A 25,245-nucleotide genomic window follows, 5' to 3' on the forward strand; every position below is an offset into this window, starting at 1 on the left:
TGTGTGCCGGTGAAGAGGGCGCCCCGGATTAAGTCTGGGGGCGGAAGGTGGCCATTTCAGGCGACTCCCTCGTTGTTTCGCGCGGGGCGGTGGGTGACCACTGGTTTCCGGTCCTTGCACTGCCGGGGTGACTCAATTTTAGGTTTCTGTTCCCCACCCTCTGAAGATCTGTCAGTTCTCATTAGCTGGAGCTTCCGGTTAGGGGGTGGTCATCGCAGGGGCGTGGCCAAGCTGGCGGGGCCGGACGGGGCGGGGTGGTATCTGCGTCCTGATTGGGTGAGCTTATCAGACTCAGGTCCCCCTCACCTCCCCAGGTTGAGGATAGAATGAGGGGCTCCGGATTAGGTTTTTCTTTATCTTTATTTTTTTGCGATACTGGGGATCGAACTCAGGGCCTTCTCACTGAGCTGCATCCCCAGTCCATATTTTTAAATTTTGAAACAGTCTTGCTAAATTACAAGGCCCAAACTTGGGAGTCCTCCTGCCTCAGCCTCCCAGAGTATTTGGATTACAGGCATGAACCTCCACGCCTAACCATGTTACACATTTAAAAAGCAAAGAATCTGCTCACTTTGGATCTCCGCTGTCCGCGAAGAAGGCCAGCGGCCATATGTGACTACTGATCACTTGAATGTGGGTATGACGAATGGTGTTGCCCTTCTGGTGTGTGTTAAAAATCTGGCCTTAAAAAACAGCACGAGAGGGGGCCTGCCCATTAGCTCAGTTGTTTAAGTGCGTGCTTAAACAAAGCAGTCAGACTCAGGACGCTGTGGTTGGATCCCCAGAACTCGGGCCAACCAGACCTGCCCTGAAGGCATTGTAAGACTGCCAAAAAACAAACAAACAAACAGCACGAGAGTAGGCCTGGAGTATAGCTCAGTGGCACAGCGCCTGCCTGGCAAGCACGATGTGCTGAGTTCGATTCCTGGTGCAAAAAAACAGCATGAGAAAAAAAAATCTCAAAAAAAAAATAAATAAAACCTCGGGGCCGGGGAGATGGCTCAGTGGAATAAGTGCTTCCCTTGGAAGTGCAAGAGCCTGAGTTCAATCCCCGGTTCCCCCCCACAAAAAAAAAAAGATTAAAAAAATAAAACCTCATTAGTAAGTCTTTAGACTATATTTAACATATGTTGAGATCATAATATTGTGGACCTGTTGGATTGATAGATAAAATCAGATTTAAGGTCAGTAATCTCTTTGTGCTTTGATAGTGCGGCTACTTGACAATTTAAAATGGTTTATGTGGCTGGCCGTGTGTTTCTGTTGGACAGCTCTCGACAGGAGCATCCGAATGGGGGGAGGGGTCGAGCCCTGTTTGCCATCTGCTAGCCTTTTCCTCCTTCTCTGGAGGCAGGCTTGTGGCCTCCTTCCCTGGAGACGCTCAAGTAATCTGAGGTCTTTCCTCTCACCCTCATTTGAACTGAGGAGCTGAATTGCTGCGGGGGGGGGGCGGCGGCGGGTGGTGTCTTGTCCTAATTTGTCCTAATTGTTCCAAGTTAATGGACGCAATTTCCTTTCCTGAGAAATTTCAGCCCCTTATCTGCTGTATGCCGAGGCTGGGGCTGGTTGGATGAGGTCCATCCTAGAATCAGATCTTGTTACTGAGGATGAGTGCTATCTGGCAAACAGCCCATTGATTTTTTTTTTTTTTTTTTCCACCCAAATGTCCTGGAGAGATCCTGCCCTGGTCTGTGTTGCTGTGACTTTAGGTTGGGAGTTATACCCGGACATCCTCTTCTTTCTTATTCCTCAATTCTTAATTTTGACTAATTTTAAAACCTGCCGATTTGCGTGGCTTAAATGTATGTTTTAAGTGGAAGAAATCAATTTTGATAGAATCTCTCAACTCTCCCAAGGAGTTGAACATTCTGATAATGGAATAGAACAAAAAGCCCTGTCTGTATCTGTTGCCACAAATGCTTTGGAATGAGCTTTCTAGATAAGAGTACGATATGATGAAACTTGTTTTCTAGATTACCCCCCACCTCCACCCCACCCCCGGTTCTGAGGATTGGACCTAGTACCTTTGCACTGAGTTAGATCTCCAGCCCTTTTTGTTTTCTGAGACAAGGTCTCAAATTGCCTAGGCTGGACTAAACTTGGAATCCTTCTGTTGCAGACTCTCATAGTGAGTGAACTACCCTGCCCAAGTCTAGAGAGTATCTTAAATTGTTTTGCTTGTGAAATTTGTTTCCTTTAAAGTCTGAAATGTTTACAAATCAAGAAAATGTCTTAGATAACATTCTTAAAATAAGAAATATTAAAATATGAATCTAATTTTTAAATTAATACTGGCAATAATATATGTTTTAGTTCTTTGTTTTTCTGCCACACACATTTGATTAAGTAAGGTGATAGTCCTGATGTAAACAAAGCATGTGTTTACCTGTCTCTACCAGGTTGTCCCAATGAGAAGTTTTTTTTTTTTTTAATTTTAAGAGTTTAGCATTGTGTTCTTTACTTAATTGGTGTTGGTTGGCTTCATGTGCCCCATGAAGCTTCAGGAGCCATGGAATGGAATAGTGAGAAGGGCAGAAAATAGAAAAGCACCAAGTTTGTATTTTATGAAAAGACCTAGGGTTGGAAGTGTTGACCTGGTGAGAAGGCAGTAGCGTGTTGGGGCCTTTGACTCTGGTGCGAAGACCTCCTACCTGGTCCTGGGTGCCTCAAGACAGTCTGAGGGAGCCCCGGGAAATTGCAGATGACGAGGATTTGCCGTGGAGTCAGAATTTTCTGTTGAACCCTCCTGCAAAGAGTTTGTGTGTGTAGTTCCCCAAGAGACGGGAGGACCTGAGAACCACCTCGAAAGGCTGGCTTTAGGGAGGTTCTGACTGATGCTTTACCTTATGGCATCTGAAATCCATCAGCAGTTTCAGAGTGAGCCATTTCTGGAGTAGAATACCTGTCCCAAACAGCAGAATACCTTCCTGAGGCTGTTTGAGCCTCTATCAATGAAGTTTTATTTTCAATAAAAAGAGGAAACTTTTACAGAGTAGAATGTGCTTAACAATGAGGTGGGCGTGGAGCCCCAGGGCTCTGCTAAGTGTTGCAGGGAGTTACTTGTTGCTATAAAAGATCAACTGTAACCTTTTTTGTAACTACTTTTTAGTTGCTTAAAAGGCTTTGTACTAACCTCCCTGTTGGGATAAAAGTGAACATAGATGGTAATTGTAATCTTTGGCTGAAAACTCTGGAATACCTTTTTAGGCAAAAATACAAACACTGCCTGATGACTTCTGTGCTGCTTTCCTGGAACACTTCTGGTCCTATGTTAACGACTTGTAGTTGGGACTGCTTCATTTAAGATATTTCCGTCTAAACACATTGTATTCTGGATTGAACATGGGCATATATTTCCTCGGAGTTTGATCTTGATTCTCTGTCTGTTGCATTTCTGGAAAAGTGCTTTAAGTTCTTTAAATGACATCCTTTGAGCATGATTTTGTGCATACTTGTGTGGCTGTGTTTATTCTGTTTCTCCCAAATGGCCATGAAGTGCCTGCCTGTCTTGTCATATCCCTGCCTCTGCAGGGTCCCTTAAGACCTTAGCTGACCCCCCCCCCCCCTTGGGATTCAGACCTTGCGTAATAGCAAGGCAGTTAAATGTGCTTGGGGCCAGCCTGTCTGGCTTTGAAATCCAGCTCTGCCGCCTGCCTCCTAGCTGTGTGGTCCTGGCGGGAATGTCATTTCTGTTTGCTCATAGCACCTATCTCTTAAGGTTATCAGATTTAAATGATTTAATACACCCAAAGCACTTAGCATAGCACGCGGCACCAGGGCAAATGTTAGCTCCTAGTCTCAGTATGTTGCAGTCGTGTTCAGTTACTGCTTCTGTTCTGCTAGTGGGAGCTAGCTTCTGATGTTACCCTTTAAGGCTAAAAGCTCGTGGATATGAATATATTTGTCCCTTCACTGGCATTGTACTAGACATCAGGACAATGAGTTTTGCCAACCAGGCACTGACTAAACCTCTAAGGAATTATAAGGAACATGCAGCATACCTTTTGTCCTTACTTTCAGTTGAGGAGTAGATTTTAAGTCAAGTGGGCCAGAGAGATTATATACCCTTATTTACAAGGGTTTAATTTTGTGAAATTAACTCCTATTTCATCAAGCTTCTTGCTTGGCAATGGACCGTTCGTAGCTAGGCATGGTGGCTCAGATTCCCAGCACTCCAAGCACCTGGGAGGCTGGGGCAGGAGGCTCCTGAGTTTGAGGCCAGTATGGGGTTATAGAGTGAGTTTGAGGCCAACTTGAGTTATACAGGATCCTGTCTCACACCCTAACCCAATAAAAATAAAACAGTTGCTGTGAGAAAGTCCCATAGCGGTGCTGTACCAAAAAGTCCCACTCTCTGTTAGAGTACTTGCCTAGCATGCAAGAGGCCCTACTTGATCCTAGCACTACCAAAACAAATAAATAAACAAAACAGCCCCCAGACAAACTCCTATAACCAAAGTAAAATGATTGACATCAAATTTGGGGAAATACTAACGTAACACCTTAGTATAGATCTTATATGTTTCCTCAAAACGTAAAAAGCTTTCACAAGTACAAAAATGTTCAACCTTATTGATTAAATGGGCACAGGTCAGGAAGGGGTACGTGAAGAGGGAGGTACCGGTATCTTTTCTTACTCTGAAGAGATACTTGGCCTTACCCATGACGGAGCAAGTCAGACCTGACCTTCCTTCTCACAGCTCACCTCCCTGACTGACAGAGGTGAACAAAGTTGCTGATTCAAAGCTGGGCATGGTGGTTCATACCTGCAATCCCAGCATTCAGGAGGTTGAGGCAGGAGGATCATTGCAAGTTTGAAACCTTGCAAAGTGAGCTCAAGGCCAGCCTGAACTGCACAGTGAGACCGTCTCAAAGACAAAAAAACTGGGCTGGTGAGATGGCTCAGTGGTCTAAAGCACCTACTTAGAACAAGCTTAGCAAAGCACAGGGACCACAGTTCAATCCCCCAGCACCACATGCCAGCCAGCCCCGCCCCCTGGTGGGCTGAGCTGGCCACACACACACACACACACACACACACACACATAATTAAATAAATAAATTTTTTAAAAAAGACAAAAAAACCTCTGCTAATTCCTTGGTTGGGTAGTGGAACTGGAGCCCTCATGCACTGTTTTGTTTTTGAGACAGAGTGTCACTATGAAGTTCAGGCTGGCCTTAAACTCAGGTGATCCTCCTGCCTCAGCCTCTGGAGTGCTGGTATTACAGGCATGCACCACCATGCCAGGCTTCAACCTCTGTTGGCAGTGTGTCATTTGGTATGCCTTAGCAACAGCTGACATAGTAAATGTGTGCCCTCTGTCCTATAGCACATTAATATCTCTTCTTTAAAGAGATCCTTCTACCTATCATGAAATGTCCTGTGTGATGAACTGTTACAGCTACAAACAAGTAGGACATCTTTAATCATCCAGGAGACTGATTAAATCATGGCACAACTGCGTCCTGGAATATTTTGTGTGTTTGTGGAATGACTCTTCAAGGTTGGATATTTACTGCAAAAAATGAAGTACAGAATGTGCTAGCAGCCCTGGTTTACACAGAAAAAGAATGTGTGCACAGAAAACTTTTAATTTTTTGAGATACTTACATCCTTGGAGGAAATTACAGAAGTAGTGCGTGGAGGCCATGGGCCCTCCAACTGGCCTCACCATTGGTGACAGAAACCTGTAGTTCACGTCATAACCAGGAAGTTGCCATTCGAGTAATACTGCTGACCAAATTACATACCTTAAAAAAAAATTACAGACCTACTCTTACGTTTCCCCTTGTTGGCATTGAACCTAAGGGTTGCTGGGCTATATCTAGCCTTTTTTTTTGAGACAAGGTCTCCCTGAGTTACCCAGGCTGGCCTCCAACTAGCAGGCTTCCTGTTGCTTGAGCCCCCAGAGTAGCTGAAATTACAGGTATCCATACTCACTGGTCGTTAGCACTCATTTGTGCTTATGTCTGTGTACTTCTGTGCAGTTTTATTCAGAGGTGCATAGATTCATATACCTGGTACCACAGACAAGATACAGAAGTGTTCCATAGTGTGTCTTTGGGCCTACCAGATAGCTCAGCAGACTAAGTGCCTGCTTAGGCGAGCGCAGGGACCACGGTTCAATCTTGAGGATCTCATGCCTCGCCAGCCCTGCCCCTGGGCTTGCGGAAACTGAGACTGGGCGTGCTGGTGCGGGCCAGTATTCCCAGCGCTGGGGAGGCTGAAAACAGGAGGATCACTAGGAGTCCAAGCTTTGTGTATATATATATATATATCAGTGATCTGTGGTGGGAAAAATCCTGGGGTGGGGGTGGGACCAGGAGCTCTGAGGAGGCAGGCGTTGGTCAGGACCTGGCTTACAGGAGTTACTCTGTGGTGCACTTGAGGGTGCAGTCCCAAAGTGGGGCACTTGTGGGACAGGCAGGAGGCTACAGGTTTTGATTCCTAGCACCAGGAAAAGATGGGCACTTTTTACCTTAGGGGAGAAACAGTAGCAATGGTATGTATTCTAAGGTACTTAGAAAGGAATTATAATTGCTGTCTGCAGCTCCTTTGACCTTTATCAAAACAATAAAATGGACCAATAGGACAGCAGGATAAAGACTGGTAGAAGATGAATATTAGAAAATATTAATTATAAAATATAGTGTATGGGGACATGGTCATTATAAAAAAGTAAGGTTACTGTTTCTTGGAAAAATTTCATTGATTTTCATTAATTTGGGGAAGCTTTTAAAAAATTACTGAACTTGAAATTTAACCTGACATTATGTTTCAAGATCTTGATACATGGATAGAGGGGATGTATTTGTCACTTCTAAAAACATCTGTATCTTATTTCCTTCTAATGATTTACCTGAGTTGTCAGCTCCTTGCCCCATGCCCTTTGTAAGAGGTCGAGGTTAGAGTTTTCTAGCAGTTTCTGAGGAAATAGCATTAAGGCTATTAACTCCGTGGATTATTGTTCTACAGGACTGCCTTCTTAGCCAGCAGATTTACAGTGATTGAGTCTCAGACTGAACCCTGCTTCAGCTTGTCAGAGCTGGGGGAGGGTGCAGTGTTAGCTAGAGAGTGGGGTGGTTCTGGGACCCTTCCTTTATTCCGATCTCCCATGAGCTCTCAAATTCTGATTCTGTCAAAGTTGGTCTTTGTGAGGTGTAGCTCAGTGGTAGAGCTCAGGTTAGCGTGCACGAGACCCTGGGCTCCATCTCTAACACCCCATTCCGTTGCCCCAAAAACAAAGCAAAGAGAAATTTGTCATGTTTTTGTTATTGTTGGCTGTTGTCATTAAAAAAAAATTTTTTTTTTAAGAAAAACTTTTCTTTTTATTTGTATGGCAGAATCTCTCTATACAGCTCCGACTCTTAGTTATTCTCCTGTCTCCCCAGTGCTGGGATTACAGTCGTGCGCCACCACACCCAGGATCCCAGAGCCTGCACGGCATGCAGTACCAGGGATTGAACTCTGTCCTCCTGCTTGCCAGCCAGGCACTTAGACCGCTGAGCTATCTCCCCAGCCAGCTGTTGTCATTTTGAGACAAGATCTCACTGCTGCATACTCCCTGCTGCCCTAGAACTCCATACAGGATTAACCCAGGCTGGTCTCACATTCATCATCCTCTGGCCTCAGCCTCCTGACTGCTGGGATTGTAGGTGTGTCCCACCGTGACTGTCTGTAATGGAGTATAGTGGGTACCTCTTTGCTCAGTAAACTCATTTTTATTGTTGTTGTCTTTTTGATACCGTGTCTCACTATGCAGTTCAGGCTGGCCTTGAACTCACTTTGTAGCCCAGGCTAGTCTCAACTCACAGCAATCTTGCTTCAGCCTCCCAAGCTGGGATTATAGGTATGTGCCACCACACCTACCTGGGGATTGAACCAAGGGTTTTCACACTGAACTGTATCCTCTTTGGTTGAGAACAGGTCTTGCCATGTAATTTAGGCTGCTCTTAACCGGGGATTGAACTCAGGCCCTTGCGCTTGCAAGGCAAGCGCTTATTTTACTGAGCTATCTTCCCGGCTAGGCTGCTCTTGAATTCTCTCCAGAACCCACTGCCCTTTTTAAATTTTTCTTGTTTTAAGACAGGATCCCATGAAGTAGATAATTGTCCAGGCTGGTTCCAACCTGTGATCCTTCTGCCTCAGCTCCCTGGAAGCTGTTGTTATAGGAATATATCACCACACCCAACTGGTATTTTTGTTTGAAGCTATTTTGTGAATGGAACTGCTTTTCTTGATTTCTTTCTCAGTTGACCGTTGGTCTTCAGAAAAGCTATTGATTTATTGTTGATTTTGTATCTTATTGTTAATCTTTTTTTTCTACATATAATTTCTCCTTGAACAACTATAAACACAAATATAAATTTTAAAAACAAATATCTTTCAATAGGGAACTACTCAGACACATACAAGTACATAGAAGTGTAGAACAAATTCCTGCTACCCAGCTATAACAGTCATCTGTATTTTGATACTCTTGTTACATTTTTACCTGTCTACTCTCCTTTTTGCTAAGCAATTTTAAAAGCAAATTTCAGGGGCAGGGAGATAGCTCAGTGGAGTAAGTACCTGCTTGCTCAAGCAAGTGCGAGGACCACCTCCAGCACCGCATGCCATGCCAGCCCTGCCCACAAGGCACACTGAATGGGGGTGGGGGTGGTGACGCACGCTGGTAATCTCAGCACTGGGGAGGCTGAAAACAGGAGGGTCACTATGAGTGCAAGCTTTGTAGTGAGACTCTGTAACAACCAAATGCATAAAAAAAAAAAGAAAGAAAAAACAAACAGAAATAGTGCTATTTTACTTTAGTGTCAGCCTTTTTAAGCTTTTCAAAGTTTCAAATACAGCTAAATTGGAGAGAATTTTCCTGTACTCTGCACCCATAGTTACCGACATCCTGCTGCCGCATCTCCTGCTCCCCCACCCCTTTGTCGTGTGCTGGAGTGTTTGAAGGCGCGTGCCAGCCATCCTACCCTGTCTTTCTCCATGGAAAGACTTCAGTGAAGTAGCAGCTTTTAGTTACAAGATGCAGCTCTTTGGGTGTGTTGAGGATGGCACCCAGGGCCTCTTCTTGTGTGCATAAGTGCTCCACTACTGCTCGTCCTCCCCTAGTCCATACTGAAGGTGTTTAAAAGGGGAACGGAGATTAGTGCCAGTAACCAACCCCTGTCCCACCCTCACACTTTGAAAGAGGTGGATTTAAAAAAAAAAAAAAAAAAAAGGTGGATTTATATGCAATTTTTTTTTTTGAACCAGGGATTGAATTTAGGCCCTTGCGCTTGCCAGGGAAGTGCTTATTCCACTGAGCCATCTCCCCTGCAAGTGTTAAATGGGATCTTCAAACTTAAAAAATTTGAGCTACATTATTATTATTATTATTATTATTATTATTATTATTTTCTTCTATGGGTACTTCAAGTACCATAGATGTAGAATTCTACCATAGGGTAGAATTTCATTTTCTGTCATCTAGGTTCAAATACATGATTTATGTGAGAAGATGTCTTCTTAATTTTAGGTCCCAGTTCTTAGTGAAGGGTGACTTTGCAAACCCTCCCGAACATGGGATTTTAGCACTACCTGGAGATATTTTTGGTTAACACTTTGGGGGCGAGGTAGGATAAAGTGCTACTGATGTGTGGGGAGAGGCCAGGGAAGCTGCCAGTGTCCTGTGCGGCACTGTACACCCCCTGCGGGTAAACAGTCATTTGGCCCAGAATGCTGAGCTAGAAACCCAGGTTTAGGACCCAAGAGACAGTGTTGTATCCCAGGCCTCATTGTGGCTCTCCTCTCACTTGCTGGGACGGATCACAGGGGTGACACCAAGAGGACAGACATGCTGACATTATCAGTGTGGCACAGGAGGCAAGTCCTGACTGTCCAGAGAATTCCAGTTGAAGTGCCCTTAGATATGGCTTATCAGTTACACCGGCAGGGACTATCTCAGAAGTTTCTGTAACCAAACTTTTATAAGGTTTAGACTCTGCCTGCAAGGAAGTCCAGCTCCCATGGAGGCAAGTGGATATGAAAGCTTTTTTCTCTTCTGGGAGCGTGTCCAGAAGAAAAACAAGGCTGGGACTGTTCTAGTGGCAGTTTCCACATGTGGATAGACAAGAAGGAACAAAATTTGTAGCCAGAGAGGAAAAGAGAGAGGAGCAAAATGGCTTCTCATGGAGACCACTTACTTAGGAAGAACATCAGGATTTGCATAGCTGTTCAGCCCTAAAGAAAGTGAACACCTTCTGCTTGTGAGCAGTAGGCCTCAGGGCACCCACAACAATTGTTCCAGGGCGTCCTAGGGGCCTGGGACCCTAGATCTGAGTTGGAGCTGGGAAGGCCAGCCACGTTGCAATGGGGATTCAGGAGCCCTGGCACCGGAGGTAATTTTATACCTTGTTTTTTTCTAGATTGCTCATTTAGAAAGTGGATGTGCTGGATAACATGTCCAGCGTGTCTGAGGAGAGAAGGAAAAGACAGCAGAACATTAAGGAAGGACTACAGTTCATACAGTAAGCACCTGAGAATTCCTGTCCGGGTTTCTGTCACGTGGTGGGTCTTCTCTTACAGGGCCGAACCTTGTGCAGAGGTTGAGCGCTCTTTAGGCCTGTTTAATGAGCCCTGTTCAGTTGGGTTGGAAATGACACATGCTTCACTTTTCTTCCCCTCTCGCCATTTTGAGTTGCCTTGTGTTGTGAAGTGGATCCTTCTATTGCCACTTTCTTAGGCTAAAATCCTTTAGTATCTCCAAAAATGTTAGACTGAAGAACTTGAATGAAAGGTAATTGAAGCATCTGTCTGCACAGAGGGGTTTTTGCCTTCAGACCATCCTGTCAGGAAGGGGTCAGTGACAGACCACCCTGGGCTGAGAGGACTTCAAGACAGAGTGACTTCTTTGTTCCTTCCTGGGAAGGAGACATTGTCTTCTCACAGCAGTAAATTAGATCAGATAGTGTTAGTGGTTCTGCACTATTTTTAACTTTGTTGGCATTTGAAGAATTAGGCTTTCTTTTAATAGAATTAAATTTGAAAGGAAAGTGTTGTACTTAAGAAAATACTAGAAATAGTTTAGATATTTCTCTTCATGACTACAGTCACATGCCAGTAAGAGAGAAGTATTCCTTTAAAATATTTTTTGAACCCACAGCAAGGTCATGAAATCACACTTTTAAGATGACTTCTCACTGAGCAAATGTCAACAGGAACCTGGTAGTTACAATTGATCTGTTTTTCTTCATTTTAGGTCATCACTGTCATATCTGGGAACCCAGGAACAGTATGCGGTAATGACCCCGGGAAAGTGGTGAAAAATCAGTGCTTGTGAACTGTGCTCTACAGTAGGGGTTGGCAGGTCCTGGCCCTGCCGGCCAGACCTGACTGATCTCCTTTCACATGTCATTTTATTGGCGAATAGCCACCTCACCTGTATTGACACTCCTGCAGCCTATGGTAGCAGAGACAGAGACCATAGGTCTGCAAAGACTGAAATATTCACTCTCTGGGCATTTTTCGGAAAAATTTGCTAACCCCTTACTTTGTAGGATAGCCTGGTTTTGGGGGCAGGGCATAGTTGTGCCATTGTCTTGCATTTTCTTCTCCTTAAGTGTTACTGGGGATCAAATCCAGGGGTACACTACCAGTGATCTACATCCCCAGACCTTTTTGTTTTTGAGACAAGGTCTTGCTAAATTGCCTAGACTGGCCTCAAACTTAAGTCTTCTGCCTCAGCCTTCCAAGAAGCTGGGCTTATAAGTACATGCCACCATTCCTGGCTTGTCATATATTTTCTTTCTTCTGAACTGAACAGAAGAGGAAGGAAGACACAAGATGAAGGGAAGTTAACAGCTGGGAGCACCAGGAGCCTCACCGATCACAAGCCATAGTGAGCAGCAGCCAGCGTCTGGCCTGTGCCCACGTGCTGCTTCTCCTGGGCCCTGGCTAGCAGGTTCACCACCACCTCTTCCTGCTTCCAGCCATCCCTTTTACTGTCAGGAGTTTTCTTCAAAATAAAACAAGATACTCCACAATCTCCTTCTTAACTTCCATCCCATTTATGTGCAATAAAATGAAGGGTAATTTTTTAGAAGTTCAAAAGAAAACATAATCTAAAATATATTAACAGGAGGAGCTGGGGAGATAGATCAGTAGAATAAGTGCTTCCCTGGCAAGGGCAAGGGCAAGGGCCTGAGTTCAATCCCCGGTTCTGCCAAAAAAAAAAAAAAAAAAATGTAGTCTAGACTGGTCAGTTCTTTCTTCCTCTCATGGATAATGGTTGTAAAGTATTCAGGCAAGAATCCTTTCATCTTCCACATGTGGAACTGAGATCCACAGAGCTTAGGTGTCAAGTCACACATCACCAGTTAGTGATGGTTGACCTGTCCCGTTTTTTAAAAAATAAGACACTCAGCTTATACATGAATGTAGAAATGAGACCAAAAAATTTGAGTATCTGGTCTTGTGGTGGCAAAGAGGCATTTAAAATATTAAAGCAATGATAGAAATCATGAAAGAAAATTTAAAACTGTTGTACACACCAAAAGAATGTATGAAGTTATATGATAAGAAAATGAAGGGTGCCAGTAAGATAGCTCAGTAGAATAAGTGCTTCCCTGCAAGCACAAGGTCCTGAGTTCAATCCCCGGTACTACCAAAAAAAAAGAAAGAAAGAAAGAAAAAGCAAAATGATTTAGCATCCCCTTTCCCTAAATAAGTAACAACTCAAGCAAATAGTTTATAAAAGAACAAATATAAATGGTCCATAAAAATATAGAGGGGCCAGGGAGATGGCTCAGTAGAATAAGCACTTGAGGGCCTGAATTCAATCCCTGGTTCTGCCAAAAAAAAAAAAAAAAAAAAAACCCAAAAAACAAAAAGAAAAAAACATGTGTTGCATAAAAATGTGGAAAAGTTCACCCTCACTTGTAAAGATATGAAAATAAGAAAGAATACTGTTTTTCACCTATAAGTTGGTAAGGAATTGACATACATATGCACACAAGGGTGTGTTTACATACACACACAGAGGCCTGGTCACACATTCACATGCCCACGTACTACCTGGTGTGTGAAGTTCATGAAGGAAACCACTAGAAATACTATTACCGCCTTCGAGGAAATACTAGTACTAGTCAAATGGTATTTATTATCCTAGGTACCGAAATGGAGATGTGCGCACATACTTACAGGGTGATTTTGTTGTGTTTTTGTTCAGAAGCAGAGTGATTTTCTCCTGTGAAAATGATATGTCCTTAGCACAATTAGCAGTGCTGCTGTTCTGTCAAATGGTTTTCTCTGAAGTTTTGGGTATAATCCTTGAAGTTCATTCATGTCTTATCTTGTCCTTCAAGAGGTAACTTTCTCTTTTAGGTATATTTGGAGGCTCTTGTGAGAAATCTTTTTAATGAAGGAAATGATTTTTATCGGGAACATGATTGGAATAGCTCAGTAAGCCAGTACACGGAAGCTTTAAGGATAGCGGATTATGCCGAGTCTGATAAAATTTCAATTCCTAAAGAAATCATTGAAAAACTACATGTAAATCGCATGGCCTGCTATTCTAATATGGTGAGTTGTGATTTTTAAAGGTTTTTCTAGAGAAAATTTTCTTCATTGATGTAGTACAGTGATAAAAAGTCATATTCCTAATTTCAGTTTTTCAGAACAGCATATTAACTGCTTTTAGTGTGGCCTGAGCCTTTCAAAAAAAATCAGTTAGATAAACCTTTAGGAAGTTAAAATGTAGTTATCTCTTAGTCATTGGTCCTTGAGGATTCCCGCTTGAGAAAGGCCTTTCAGGAGTGTGCCCAGGTAGGTACAGGTGGTTACAGGTCAGTCACATGTCAGGCGTTTGTGGTGAACTGCCTTTCTTAGGATTCAGTAGTCCTATTAGGAACTTTTAAAAAAATGTACAAAACAGTAATAAGCATGAGCCTTTCATTTTGAAGTTTAAAAACCAGTGTTTGGGTGTGCTTATCATTTTTACCATGGACAGTCAATAAAATTTGACCATCAATTTAGGAAAGCAGTTGTCTAGTTTTTACTTAATGTGCATTCATTGATGACTTTGTTGTTTTCAATAATATATTCCTTGTCACTTAGCTACTTGGGAGCACATTCCACTTTCATTTTTTTTTTGTAACTCATCCACCAATATTGTACGAATTGATGGGGTACATGTCTCTCTCTCTCCTGTCTCCCTGTCTCTCTCTCTCTACATATACATATATATGTATATGTATATGTATATGTATATGTATATAAATATAATTATACACATATATGTATGTGTATATATATATGTGGGTAATTATATTTATTTCCTCAAACATTATTTCTTTGTGGTTAAAAACCTTCAAAATCCCTCCTCTAGCTTTCTTTAAATTATATAGTGTATCCTTATTACCTATAGCCACACATATGACGTTTTAATTTATTGTAAGAAAGGTAACTACAAGGGCCGGGGAGATGGCTCAATGGAATAAGCGCTTGCCTGGCAAGCGCAGGGGTCTGAGTTCAATCCCCAGTAACAGAGTGACACTGAGGGCATTGGCCATGTCCAGAGAGCTTTATTGCCCAGAGATCCAGTACCCTCACGGCCAGATGTTAACATTTTTCCTGATCAGGGTGGTAATATACATAGATACTTAGGATATTTTTTCTATTTTGATATACTTGAAATTTCATAACAAAAGTAATCCAAAGGAAAAAAAAAAAGCAACACTGCCAATTTTAAGTAGAGTTGTTTCCACTTAGAAGTAGGCAGTGAAAGAAATGAACCATGTGATTGCTGACATTTCTTTGTTGTCATGTTCTAGGGTTTTCATGATAAAGTTTTAGAAGACTGCAATGTCGTCCTCAGTTTAAATGACAATAACTGTAAAGCTCTCTATCGGAAGGCTAAGGCTCTGAGTGATTTAGGAAGCTACGGAGAAGCTTACCTTACGGTGGCAAAGTGCTCCTTAGCGATGCCGCAGGTATGGAATTTCTGTTTTAGTTCGTTCATTTATCTGGTAGGCATTTTATTGCTACATGTGGAGAAATGGCCTGGAGTTACGTAGTCCCAGCAGTCAGGGTAGCTAATAAAACAAGTATCTCAGGAAATGTCATAGCTACTTTGCCTGTTTCGCCTAGTTAGAAAGAATAACCCTCCATTAATCAAGTATGTTTACTTTTTCAGGATGAACACGTAATAAAATTAACTCAAGCATTAGCTCAGCAGTTGGGACTTAGGATAAGGAAAGCATACGTTAGAGCCGAGGTAAGCCACAGTGCTCTTGGTAGGTGTTTTGATCTTGTTTTAGAACCTGGACTCGGTTCTGTTTTTAAATTTGTGTCTTTATTTTATTTCAGCATCCTCTGGAATCAGTTCCTGGGGATGGGACTACCAAGGTAAAATTATTATTTATGTAAGATTTCTACTTAAAAAGCCTTAGCAGTTCTGCTTTTCATGTTTTTAGTGTGTGCCTCTTTTATTCTTCAAAGACATAATTGACCTTAGTCTTCTGTCACTTTAAAAAAGAAAACAGAAAAAAAAAAAAAAAAAAAAAAAAAGGAAAAAAAAAAAAGAAAACAGGTAATCCAAGTAATATATTTTAGTATTAACCAGTGTTTCCTGAAGTCAAATGGAGCATTTTACAGGTTATGAATAAATTCTCTGTTGCCTTTAAAAAACATGGTACAAGGCCAAGTACAAGTTTTAGGAGGCATTAGGACAAAAAAACGTAACAAGTGTATTTCTTTTTTAATTGCAAGCTAGGTCTTTTTGAGCATAGTTAGGATGCTCCTGAGCATTGTGAATGGGGGTTAGGAAGTGGTCACTAGATCAGTCCCTGGTATTTTTATCCTTTAAGCAACTTCGGTCCACCAGAAATACGTAGTGGTAACTGGGTATGGTGGTACATGCTATAATCCCAGTGACTCAGGAGGCTGAGACAGAAGGATCACTTAGGATTACTAGGTAACAGGACCGGGGAGATGGCTCAGTAGAATGAATGCTTGCCTGGCAAGCTCAAGGGCCTGAGTTCAATCCCCAGTTTCACCAAAAAATAAAATAAATAAAGATCACTAATGGGCAAACTGGTAATGTCCTTGATGAAAAAAAAGAAAAAAAGTGGTAGTGCTGCTGGTCAAGCAAATGCTGTAAAGGTTTGAGTATTCCTTGTATTGTTCGAATCTTAGCTGGAAGAGAGTCAGATCACTATGCAAACCTGCACTGGGCTTTAGGTTTGGGTTTTATAGATTGTTTTATAGCTTACAAACGTAAAAACACAATTCATTGTTGGCTTAATTTTTAGGCTGCAGACTATTCTGTGGAAGATATTGAGCCAGGTATGTTTTCACCTACAGTCTTGACATGAAGCATTCTGGTTTTCAACTTTATATATCAGATGGTGTTATCAAATAAGATGTGCTTTTCACAGCAGCAGTATGATTGCTTTCATATTTTCACCTAGCTTTTCATGTTCTCTGTTGGTTGTTAGTTAACATGAGTATTGTATAAATACAGTGACAGAGAGTGAGAACATTTCTATGTGTTACAGATTTATTCGCTCCAAGGCAAGAAGCACTTCCAGTTATTTCTTTACCTGTATCCAGTTTTTCTCATGAAGTTGGAAGTGAGCTGGCCTCAGTTCCTCCTGTGCCCTTACCTTCTATTTTGCCACTGCAAGTGGAAGAGAGTGCTCTGCCATCCACAGTATTGGCCAATGGAGGGACCATCCCCTTCACGATGCCAGAAGCTTTTCTGGATGATGGAGATATGGTTCTTGGAGAAGAAATCGATGACCTCCTTGATTCTGCACCTGAAACTAATGACAATATTATGGTGAGTTTCAGAGTTTTGCCTTTCTTCTGAAGGCAGGTTTTTTTGCTTTTTTTTTTTTTTTTTTTTAATTGAAATATAACCTCTTAGATACTTTGAGTATTTATATACTGAACTTTGGGTTTCTTACCTTGAAGATTATTTTTGTCCTTCTTTGGTAGAAACTGGGTATATTGTTTCTTTTCTTGTGATAAGGACCTGTCTCATGATGATGTAGCCTAGGCTGGTCTTGAACTCATGATCCTTGTGTTTTAGCTCCCTGGTTTAACCACCACACCTGGTTAATTTGGTTATTTTTAAAATTAGAATATGCTAATTACCCAATGTTTTGTTTTATGTTTTTTAGCCAGCTTTTCTAAAATGTAGGATAAACGTAACATTCTGATAAGGAGTAGGTATTTGACATTTAAGGAAAAATTAGTGTTACTTGAACTTATTGCTTAAGAATATTAACTATAGCCCATAAAGCAGAGGTCCACACAAGTGGCCCCCTGCCATTTCTGCCCACTGCTGGGTTTTGTATGACCCATGGGCTAAGACTTTTTTATATATGTTTGTTTGTTTATTTATTTTGCGGTACTGGGGATTGAACTCAAGTCCTTGCACTTGCCAGGCAAGCACTTATTCTCCTGAGCTATCTCCCTATTGCTTTTATATATTTTTAAATGGTTGGAATAGCAAAAAGACTGTTTTGTGATACATGGAATTATATGAGACTCAAATATGGGTCAGTAAAGTGTTATTGGAACCCAGTCACAATCATTCTTATGTTGCCTATGGCTGCACTGCAGGAACAGTGTTGGGTACTTGCATAAGCACATGGCCTACAGAGCCAAATTATTATTTATCTGGCCCTTTCTAGAAAAAGTTTCTTAACCTTGCCATAGAGTGTGTTAAGATAGCAGCAGCAGCAGCAGCATTTCGATGAGATGAGAGGAAAGAAAAGATGCAGATGTTATTTCCAGGGTCTGAGAGATAGGTGACATCCATGTGGAGTTCACTGAGGGCAAAAGTGTAAAAGGCCCGCAATCTGGGTTTGATTCTTAAACAACCCTGTGCTCTTGGGGGTGTGGTGATTGGTACATTATGTCAACCTGAGATATCAAAGGCTTGGCTAGACCTGGAAGCTTGGCTAGATCTGCTTGGCGATTTTATGCCCTGGAGTGGGGGTGGGTGTGCCCTAGAGTGACTCAGAACAAAAAAGATACATAAAGGGGTTAAAAAAGGCTTCTGTGCACCCTACTTCCTTGGAGAAGTTTGGAGTTTTCCAGCCCACTTTTTGGAGGAGCTTGACTGATGGAGCTGTGCCACTTTGGAGGCGCTCAGATCTTCACAGCAGTCGCCGCCGCCACTTGGAGGAGCTCGGTCTTCACAGTCGACATAAAAAGAGAGAGAGGCTTGATAGACCCCACAGCTGCTGCTGCTCCTCTGCTCTTCGTTGTTTTCTGCCATCATAAACTGTTATCATGTGCCTTAACACCAACAAAATATAAACTAAAACCTGTACTAACTGTGGGGGACTTTACCTATTGGCACCCCAGTGTCCTCTGTACCCTGGCAGCCACAGTGAGGCAGATCTGAGAGGTACGCCGTATAGGTCTAGTAGGTGGTTCATGATGCTTACTTAGCATATGTGAGGCTCACAAGTCACAGAGTGAATCAGGAGGGCAAGTTAGGGCTCTGTTCTGGGAGTAGTAAGTTCATATTCCATAAATATGGTCCCTATCCACTGGGTTTCCCAGGGAAGCACCCTCTCTAGATTACGCCTGCTCCTTCCCGCTCTGCTTCACAATTCCTTGTCTTGTGCAGCAAATTATTGTGTGCCTCATCTCTGGGTGAGGACAAGGATTGTAAACAAGTTTTGCAGATAAAACATGGATACAACATTTCTATTATTAATATGACATTAGACATTGTACCCCAATTCTCTTTAGCAATTTAGGCTTGGGAAAATACAGAGGTACCTCAGTTCATGAACTTAATTTGTTCCACAGTTCTAGAAAAGGTTGCCATGTTCATGTTCATGTAGGAAAAACAGCTCTGGTTGTGTTCTGTACCAGACTTTTTTTTTTTAATTCTTATTGAGAAATAAATATGAATGAGACAGTTTCACAGCTGATTAATAGGACAGTTTTGATAACCAATACACTGTACATTGTTATCTTCTTAGTGGTTGTCATAGTACAAGAAACAGACGGGATACCAAACACTGTTAGTACACCTCTTTCTTCTCATCTGTACCAGACTTTTGGCAAATACTTCTGTTTTCTAACCAAATTTCATTTATAAACGGATTATTTCCATAGCTAAAATTCTAATGAATTTTATGTTTTACTGTATTTGTGTGTGTGTGTGTGTGTGTGTGTGTGTGTGTGTGTGTGTGATTTTAGGGATTGAACTCAGGTTCTTCACACTGAGCTACATCTTCAACCTACTTTTTAAGATAGGGTCTTACTAAGTTGCTATATTTATTCCTCAAGCTAGGCTCAAACTTACAGTTCCTTCTCAGCCTTCCAGAGTGCTTGGATTAAAACTTTTTCTAATTAATCTTGAGTTTTTGCCTGATTGATTGATTGACTGACTGACTGACTGACTGCAGTAAGAGGAATTGAACTGAGATCTCACATATGGTAGGCAAGTGCTGTACCACTAAGCTATACCCACAGACCTGTGAATCTTAATTTTAGTTTAAGCATTATTATATGGTCACACAATGTAGTAATTTATTTTCCTATGCCAGTGTCGAGAGCAGTTCAGCTGTACTTGTGACAAGATTTCATGAACGTTGACGCAGGCTTATTTCCGCTCTAGCCGTCAGCTCTGGTCCGCGTGCCGCTTCCCGCACCCAGCGTTGCTCCTAGCGTGCCCTTCCCGGCCTCTCTGCTCGGAACCTTGCCCATTGGCGCGAGGTATGCCCCTCCAGCCTCCTTGGCAGAGCTGTATCCACCTTTGACCTCATCGTTAGAAGATTTTTGTTCTTCTCTAAATTCATTTTCAATGAGTGAACCCAAACGAGGTAAGAATCTAGCCCAAATTGTGAAATTTAGGGTTAATTTTCTAAAATTAAAACTTATGTCTGGCAGTCATTTAATGAACTCTGGATCTAGGTACTTGAATTATTTTCATAGTAGCTAAAAATGTAAAGACTGAACCTTCGGTTTTGAATTCCCCTTGAGTGAACTACCCTTTTGATAGCAAGGAGCAAAGGCACAAGTGTAGACATGTACGTGGCACTAGTTTTCACATAGGTTGGTTTGTTAAGCGGGTTATTCATTGTTCTGGGGTGAAATGACTTTGACCATATTCTGTAATAAAGGTCTATACCATCTGAATGGGTCTCACACACATGCTGGTCTTTTAAAATTCTAAACTGGGAAAACATTCATTTAAATCTGTGTGTAGCATAGTAACAAGTAGATCTACTTAAGGTATTGTGTGGAGCTCTGTACACTAGGCCGAATGTCTTTATTTTGTAAGTGGGTGTTGAGGTTTTGGTTGATTCCTGTTTTTATAATCCAAGGTTTATTATAAATAGTAATCATAAAAATCTTCATATTTTTTTGAGACACTGTTAATATGATTTAAAGATTTACAGCTCAAGAAACTAAACTATGTGTGAGCCAGAAAGACAGAGAGGAAATAATTCACAGTAAACTTAGAAGCTGAGTTCCTGCTTCATGTCCTCGAGAGAGGCTTTTTACCCATGTTGAGGGCCCTGTCTGTGAAAATAGGTTTTTGCTTAAATTTGTTTGAGTAAGGGTTACTTAAGCCCTTGGTTTCTAGAAGGAAGACAAAACTCCTTGAGTACAATGAGCAAGAAAGCTCCTAGGAGTTGGGACGGGAATAGAAGGTGGGGAAGCCATAGCCAGTCAGTTCCTGAGCCCTGATGTTCTTATTACATGATTAGAGTGAAAAGGTCTGTTGAAGTTTTTTTATTATTTTAGATCTGTCCACCTCAACTTCTAGAGAGGGAACAACGCTTAACAACAGTAATTCTTCCCTTTCACTTGTAAGTGCCACTTCCTCTTTTGTAAATGCATTGCTTAAATTGAACATAGGCCTTGTACTTCAGTGACTGAATTATTTGAATGAACATGACAGTCTCCCTTAAATTTTATATGTGCTGTGGGAAATAATATTGTGTGACTCTTCTGGAACATCCAGTAATAAATGCTCTGCATTTAAGACTGGATCTGTCGTAGCAAATTAATCACTGTTACAAATAGTGTAAGAGGCTTTAGCACAGCATAAACAAATCAAGGAAATATAAAACCAGGGCATGTAAGATGTGTGTACCACTGTAGCAGACAGTTTCATGTTATTTTTTACAACTTATAGAGGATCAAAATAAGGGGGCCTAGAAAGGAAAATACAAGAAAGAGTTTTGAATATAGGAGAGGAAAAAGGATAGAACACTACTGACTTCATCTTGCTCTTCAGATGAACTCAGTGTCCTTGTTAGTGATAGTATAATATTTGTTGCCTATTTTTCTTTTGTTTGTTTGTTTTTGTTTTTGTTTGTTTTTTTTTTCTTGTTATTTTTCTTGCAGATGAACAGACCAAGTAGTTTGTTTGCTTGTGATAGTTTCCTGGGAATTTCAAATCAGCCTAGAAATGACTTTGACTTTGGCAGATTTTTTGGAAGTGCAATTACTAAACCACCATCCTCAGTGACTCCAAGACATCCCCTTGAAGGGACCCATGAATTAAGACCAGCTTGCCAGATCTGTTTTGTGAAATCAGGTGAGGACAAGTCAGGCAGAGTATCCAACTAGTATGATGCTAAAAGTTGTTAGGATATAAACATTTGAATTCTAAAGAAGCAGAGTTTACTGACTTGAGGCATGTGGAGTCTGGTAAGTACTTTTTTTTTGTACCTGAGATCAAACTCAGGACCTTGTGCTTGCCAGGCAGGAGCTTATGCTTCTGAGCTACATCCCCGGCCCTCACTGTTCTTATTTGCTATACTTGTATTTCTACAATGTTGTGGAATCAGATATTTATTTACCTGATCTTGGAAACTTACTGCAGTTATTATTTGTTTAAGAACTTGGGGTCAGGTATATAGTTCAGTGGCATAAGCACCTGCCTGGCAAGCACAAGGTACAGAGTTCAATCCCTGGTACCGCAAAAACAAAAAATAAATAAAAATAAAAGTAATTTTCAAATTTTCAAAACAAGCATTATCAGACTGAAATGTAATTCAGTGTTTATGAAAATTAAAGTATTTTCTCATGATTTGCTCTGAATCAAGACATAGAAACTCTTTATTCTGACCTAGACCCAACTTTATTTTCTTTCTTTCTTTTTTTTTTTTTTTTTTCAAACTTTATTTTCTTTCTTAGTTGTCCTTATTTGGGATTCTAGAACCAGACCACAGTCTGGTTCACAATGCTGCCTGTCCTTTACTTTTATAAGTCATCTGAATTCTTAGCCAGATTATTTCCCTAATAGTTAAGTAGGGATATGTTTTGGACGGATATTGAATAAAACTTCGTGTTGCCTAATAAACAAATAGCATAAAATTTTTAAATTTACCTATTTACAGTATGATGAAATTTTGGGGTTATGGCAATCAGTGTTCATTTGAGTTACCTATAAACTGAAATAATATTAGCAAACCTCTTCACTTCTTTTTCAGGCCCTAAATTAATGGATTTCACATACCATGCTAATATAGATCATAAATGTAAGAAGGATATTTTAATTGGTAGGATAAAGAATGTTGAAGATAAATCATGGAAAAAAATACGTCCAAGACCAACAAAAACAAATTATGAAGGACCTTATTATATATGTAAAGGTATAATAATTACGTAATTAGTACATATTACATAAGCAATAAATTTGCTACCTTTATTATGGAGGCTTCCGTATTAACTGTTAGTAAAAATAGCAAGTTCCTTAGGTTGAGGCATTAGTATTTTTATGTTGTTTTTAAACTTTATTTATTGGCATTTTTGTTTCGTTCTGGGCTGAGCACAGAGCCATCAAACACTGAAATACACCCCAACCCATTCCATTTTATGACAAGGTCACATTAAAGACTTGCTGGGTTGCTCCAATTGGGCTTGACTTTGTGATCTTTGTACCTCCAGAGTCCTGGGATTACAGGCTTGTACCACCATGCCTGGTTGTCTTAACAATTTGTGTGTGTTTTATAGCTATGTACAGAAAGAGGGCTTTGCCCAAGTTTTAAACAGAAAACTTTCAAAGTTTAAATTTTGCCTATACAGTATTAAAATACTGAACTGATGCTTTGAGTTTTGTTTTGTTTTGTTTTTTTTTGGTGCTGGGGATTGAACTCGGGACCTTGCATTTGCCAGGTGCTTATGCCCCAGAGCTGTCTCCCTGGTCCCTGAACTGATGCTTTGAATATGCTGCTCTGTTTAGCATACATTTGCTAGCTTTCATTGTTGTCACAGTGCTTCATCTGAGTGAGCTTTAATAGCCCTAAACTGAGTTTTTAACCTTAGATGGACTATGTGAGAATACTGAGGCATTTATCCTTATCTATAATAAATCTGTTGAGGCTTAGACTCAATCTCATCCCTGAATAGTAAAAATCATAATTTTTTTTTTTTTTTAATTTTAGGGAAGGGTCTACAGGGTGTTCAGGGTCTCACTACTAGACTGGACTCGTGGTGATCCGCCTGTTTACAGCCTCCCGAGAGCTGGGATTACAGGCCTGCACCACCACGCCCAGTCTCAGTAGCTGTCTCAACACTCCCCGGGGGCAGGGCCAGCATGGCAGGCCTGATGGATCAAACCCCCAGCTGCTTGCAGGCACTTTAATCCGCTGCGCTATTTGCCTGGCCCTGTAAAATCATAAAGCTATTTATGAAATAAAAATTAAAACATTTAAGTGTGATTAATATTCATTGGCTTTGAAAAAAACAGTTACTGTGGTTAACTTTCTCTTCATGCCCTGTTCTTCTAGATGTTGCTGCAGAGGAAGAATGTAAATATTCAGGCCACTGCACATTTGCTTATTGCCAAGAAGAGATAGATGTCTGGACACTAGAAAGGAAAGGAGCATTCAGTCGGGAAGCTTTCTTTGGAGGCAATGGGAAGGTCAACCTTACTGTGTTGAAACTCCTCCAAGAGCATGTTGGGGAATTTATATTCCTTTGTGAGGTGCTTGTCTGAAATTTACTTTCCGCTTTATATTTACTGCTAGTACTGGGGTATGGCTAAGGGTAGAGTATTTGTCTATCTTGAGCAAGACCTAGGGTTTGATCCACAGCACTACCAAAAAAATGGTGATAGTTCTGACTGGTAAGCCCAGTAGTATTTTTTAAAGAACTCTGAAGATCCTGATGTGTGATAAAGACTTTGTTCAGTGAATGGTAGCTATTATAATTATTAGAATAGTAAATAGTAAGCCTTGGTTGAATATTTATTGGTACAAATATAAAATGCATTAAGTTTGTAAAGATCAAAATTTAGGCCATATCCTGTATTCAAAATTCAGAGTTTGTATTTGTTTGACTAATAATCATTCTTTTCTCTCTTCCAGAGATGTTTTGATCATAAACCTAGAATGATTAGTAAAAAAAATAAAGATTCTACTGCTTGTTCTCACCCAGTTACAAAGCATGAGTTTGAAGACAATAAGTACGTTGGTGGCTTCTGATTTTTCTAGTGACAAAATAGATTCTTTTCTTTGATCTAAATAAAACCAGTCATGGTATCACCTCAGACTTTATTCCCAACTCTTCTGTTCTCTCTCTCTCTCTCTCTCTCTCTCTCTCTCTCTCTCTCTCTCTCTCTCTCTCTTTTTCCAGACAGTATCTCACTGTGTAGTTTAGTCTGGCTTTGAACTCATTATGTATAGCCCAGACTTCCTTTGAACTTGCAGCAGTTCTCCTGCCTCAGCCTCTCTAGAGTTGGGATTATAGGCATGCACCTCCCTGCCCTGCTTCTTTGTTTTCAAGAATAATAACTTTTAAAATGGTTTTTAGTAGATTTGGCTGGGAATTGAGTAATATATTAATAAACTAGTCATTTAATACATAAAAACATTATTAATTTTTAACTTCCCATGACATAGACTTAAATATTTTGTGGTTTTTTGATTTAAAATTAATTATCCTTCCTATTGGTCCAGTAATTGCATGCACTGATTCAGTTTTACTGCTAAAGATTTTTTTTCTGGCAAAGATTTAAAATGGATTCTGTCTTGAACTTGACTTTATGTGTGTATGTGTTTGTGTGAGTGTATGTATGTGAACATATTTTTTTAAAACAAGGCAGAACAGTATTAAAATGTCACTCTTGGGGCTGGAGAGATGGCTCAGTGGTCTAAAGCACCTACTTGAAACAAGCTTGGCAAAGCACAGGGACTGCGGTTCGATCCCCCAGCACCACATGCCAGCCAGCCCCCCCCCCTGGTGGACTGAGCTGGCCACACACACACACACAC

The 25,245-nt window shown here is 41.0% G+C and overlaps 1 protein-coding gene across 1 annotated transcript in view; it reads left to right on the top strand.

Moving 5' to 3' along the window:
• The first annotated feature begins 1,119 nt into the window (after positions 1 to 1,119).
• The window catches only part of Zc3h7a (zinc finger CCCH-type containing 7A), a 37,399-nt gene continuing 13,273 nt past the window's right edge, over positions 1,120 to 25,245 (top strand). Inside the window, exons 1-15 of the mRNA XM_004627748.2 lie at positions 1,120 to 1,184; positions 10,411 to 10,512; positions 11,244 to 11,283; positions 13,367 to 13,564; positions 14,815 to 14,973; positions 15,177 to 15,257; positions 15,350 to 15,388; positions 16,294 to 16,327; positions 16,540 to 16,823; positions 19,632 to 19,836; positions 20,765 to 20,829; positions 21,371 to 21,563; positions 22,462 to 22,623; positions 23,761 to 23,957; positions 24,340 to 24,437. Coding sequence (XP_004627805.1) covers positions 10,445 to 10,512; positions 11,244 to 11,283; positions 13,367 to 13,564; positions 14,815 to 14,973; positions 15,177 to 15,257; positions 15,350 to 15,388; positions 16,294 to 16,327; positions 16,540 to 16,823; positions 19,632 to 19,836; positions 20,765 to 20,829; positions 21,371 to 21,563; positions 22,462 to 22,623; positions 23,761 to 23,957; positions 24,340 to 24,437 — 1,823 coding nt within the window. The 5' untranslated portion in view covers positions 1,120 to 1,184; positions 10,411 to 10,444. The remainder of the gene's footprint in view (positions 1,185 to 10,410; positions 10,513 to 11,243; positions 11,284 to 13,366; positions 13,565 to 14,814; positions 14,974 to 15,176; positions 15,258 to 15,349; positions 15,389 to 16,293; positions 16,328 to 16,539; positions 16,824 to 19,631; positions 19,837 to 20,764; positions 20,830 to 21,370; positions 21,564 to 22,461; positions 22,624 to 23,760; positions 23,958 to 24,339; positions 24,438 to 25,245) is intronic.

Source organism: Octodon degus, unplaced genomic scaffold (genome assembly GCF_000260255.1).
Source record: "Octodon degus isolate 3935 unplaced genomic scaffold, OctDeg1.0 scaffold00021, whole genome shotgun sequence".
Classification (NCBI taxonomy): Eukaryota; Metazoa; Chordata; class Mammalia; order Rodentia; family Octodontidae; genus Octodon; species Octodon degus.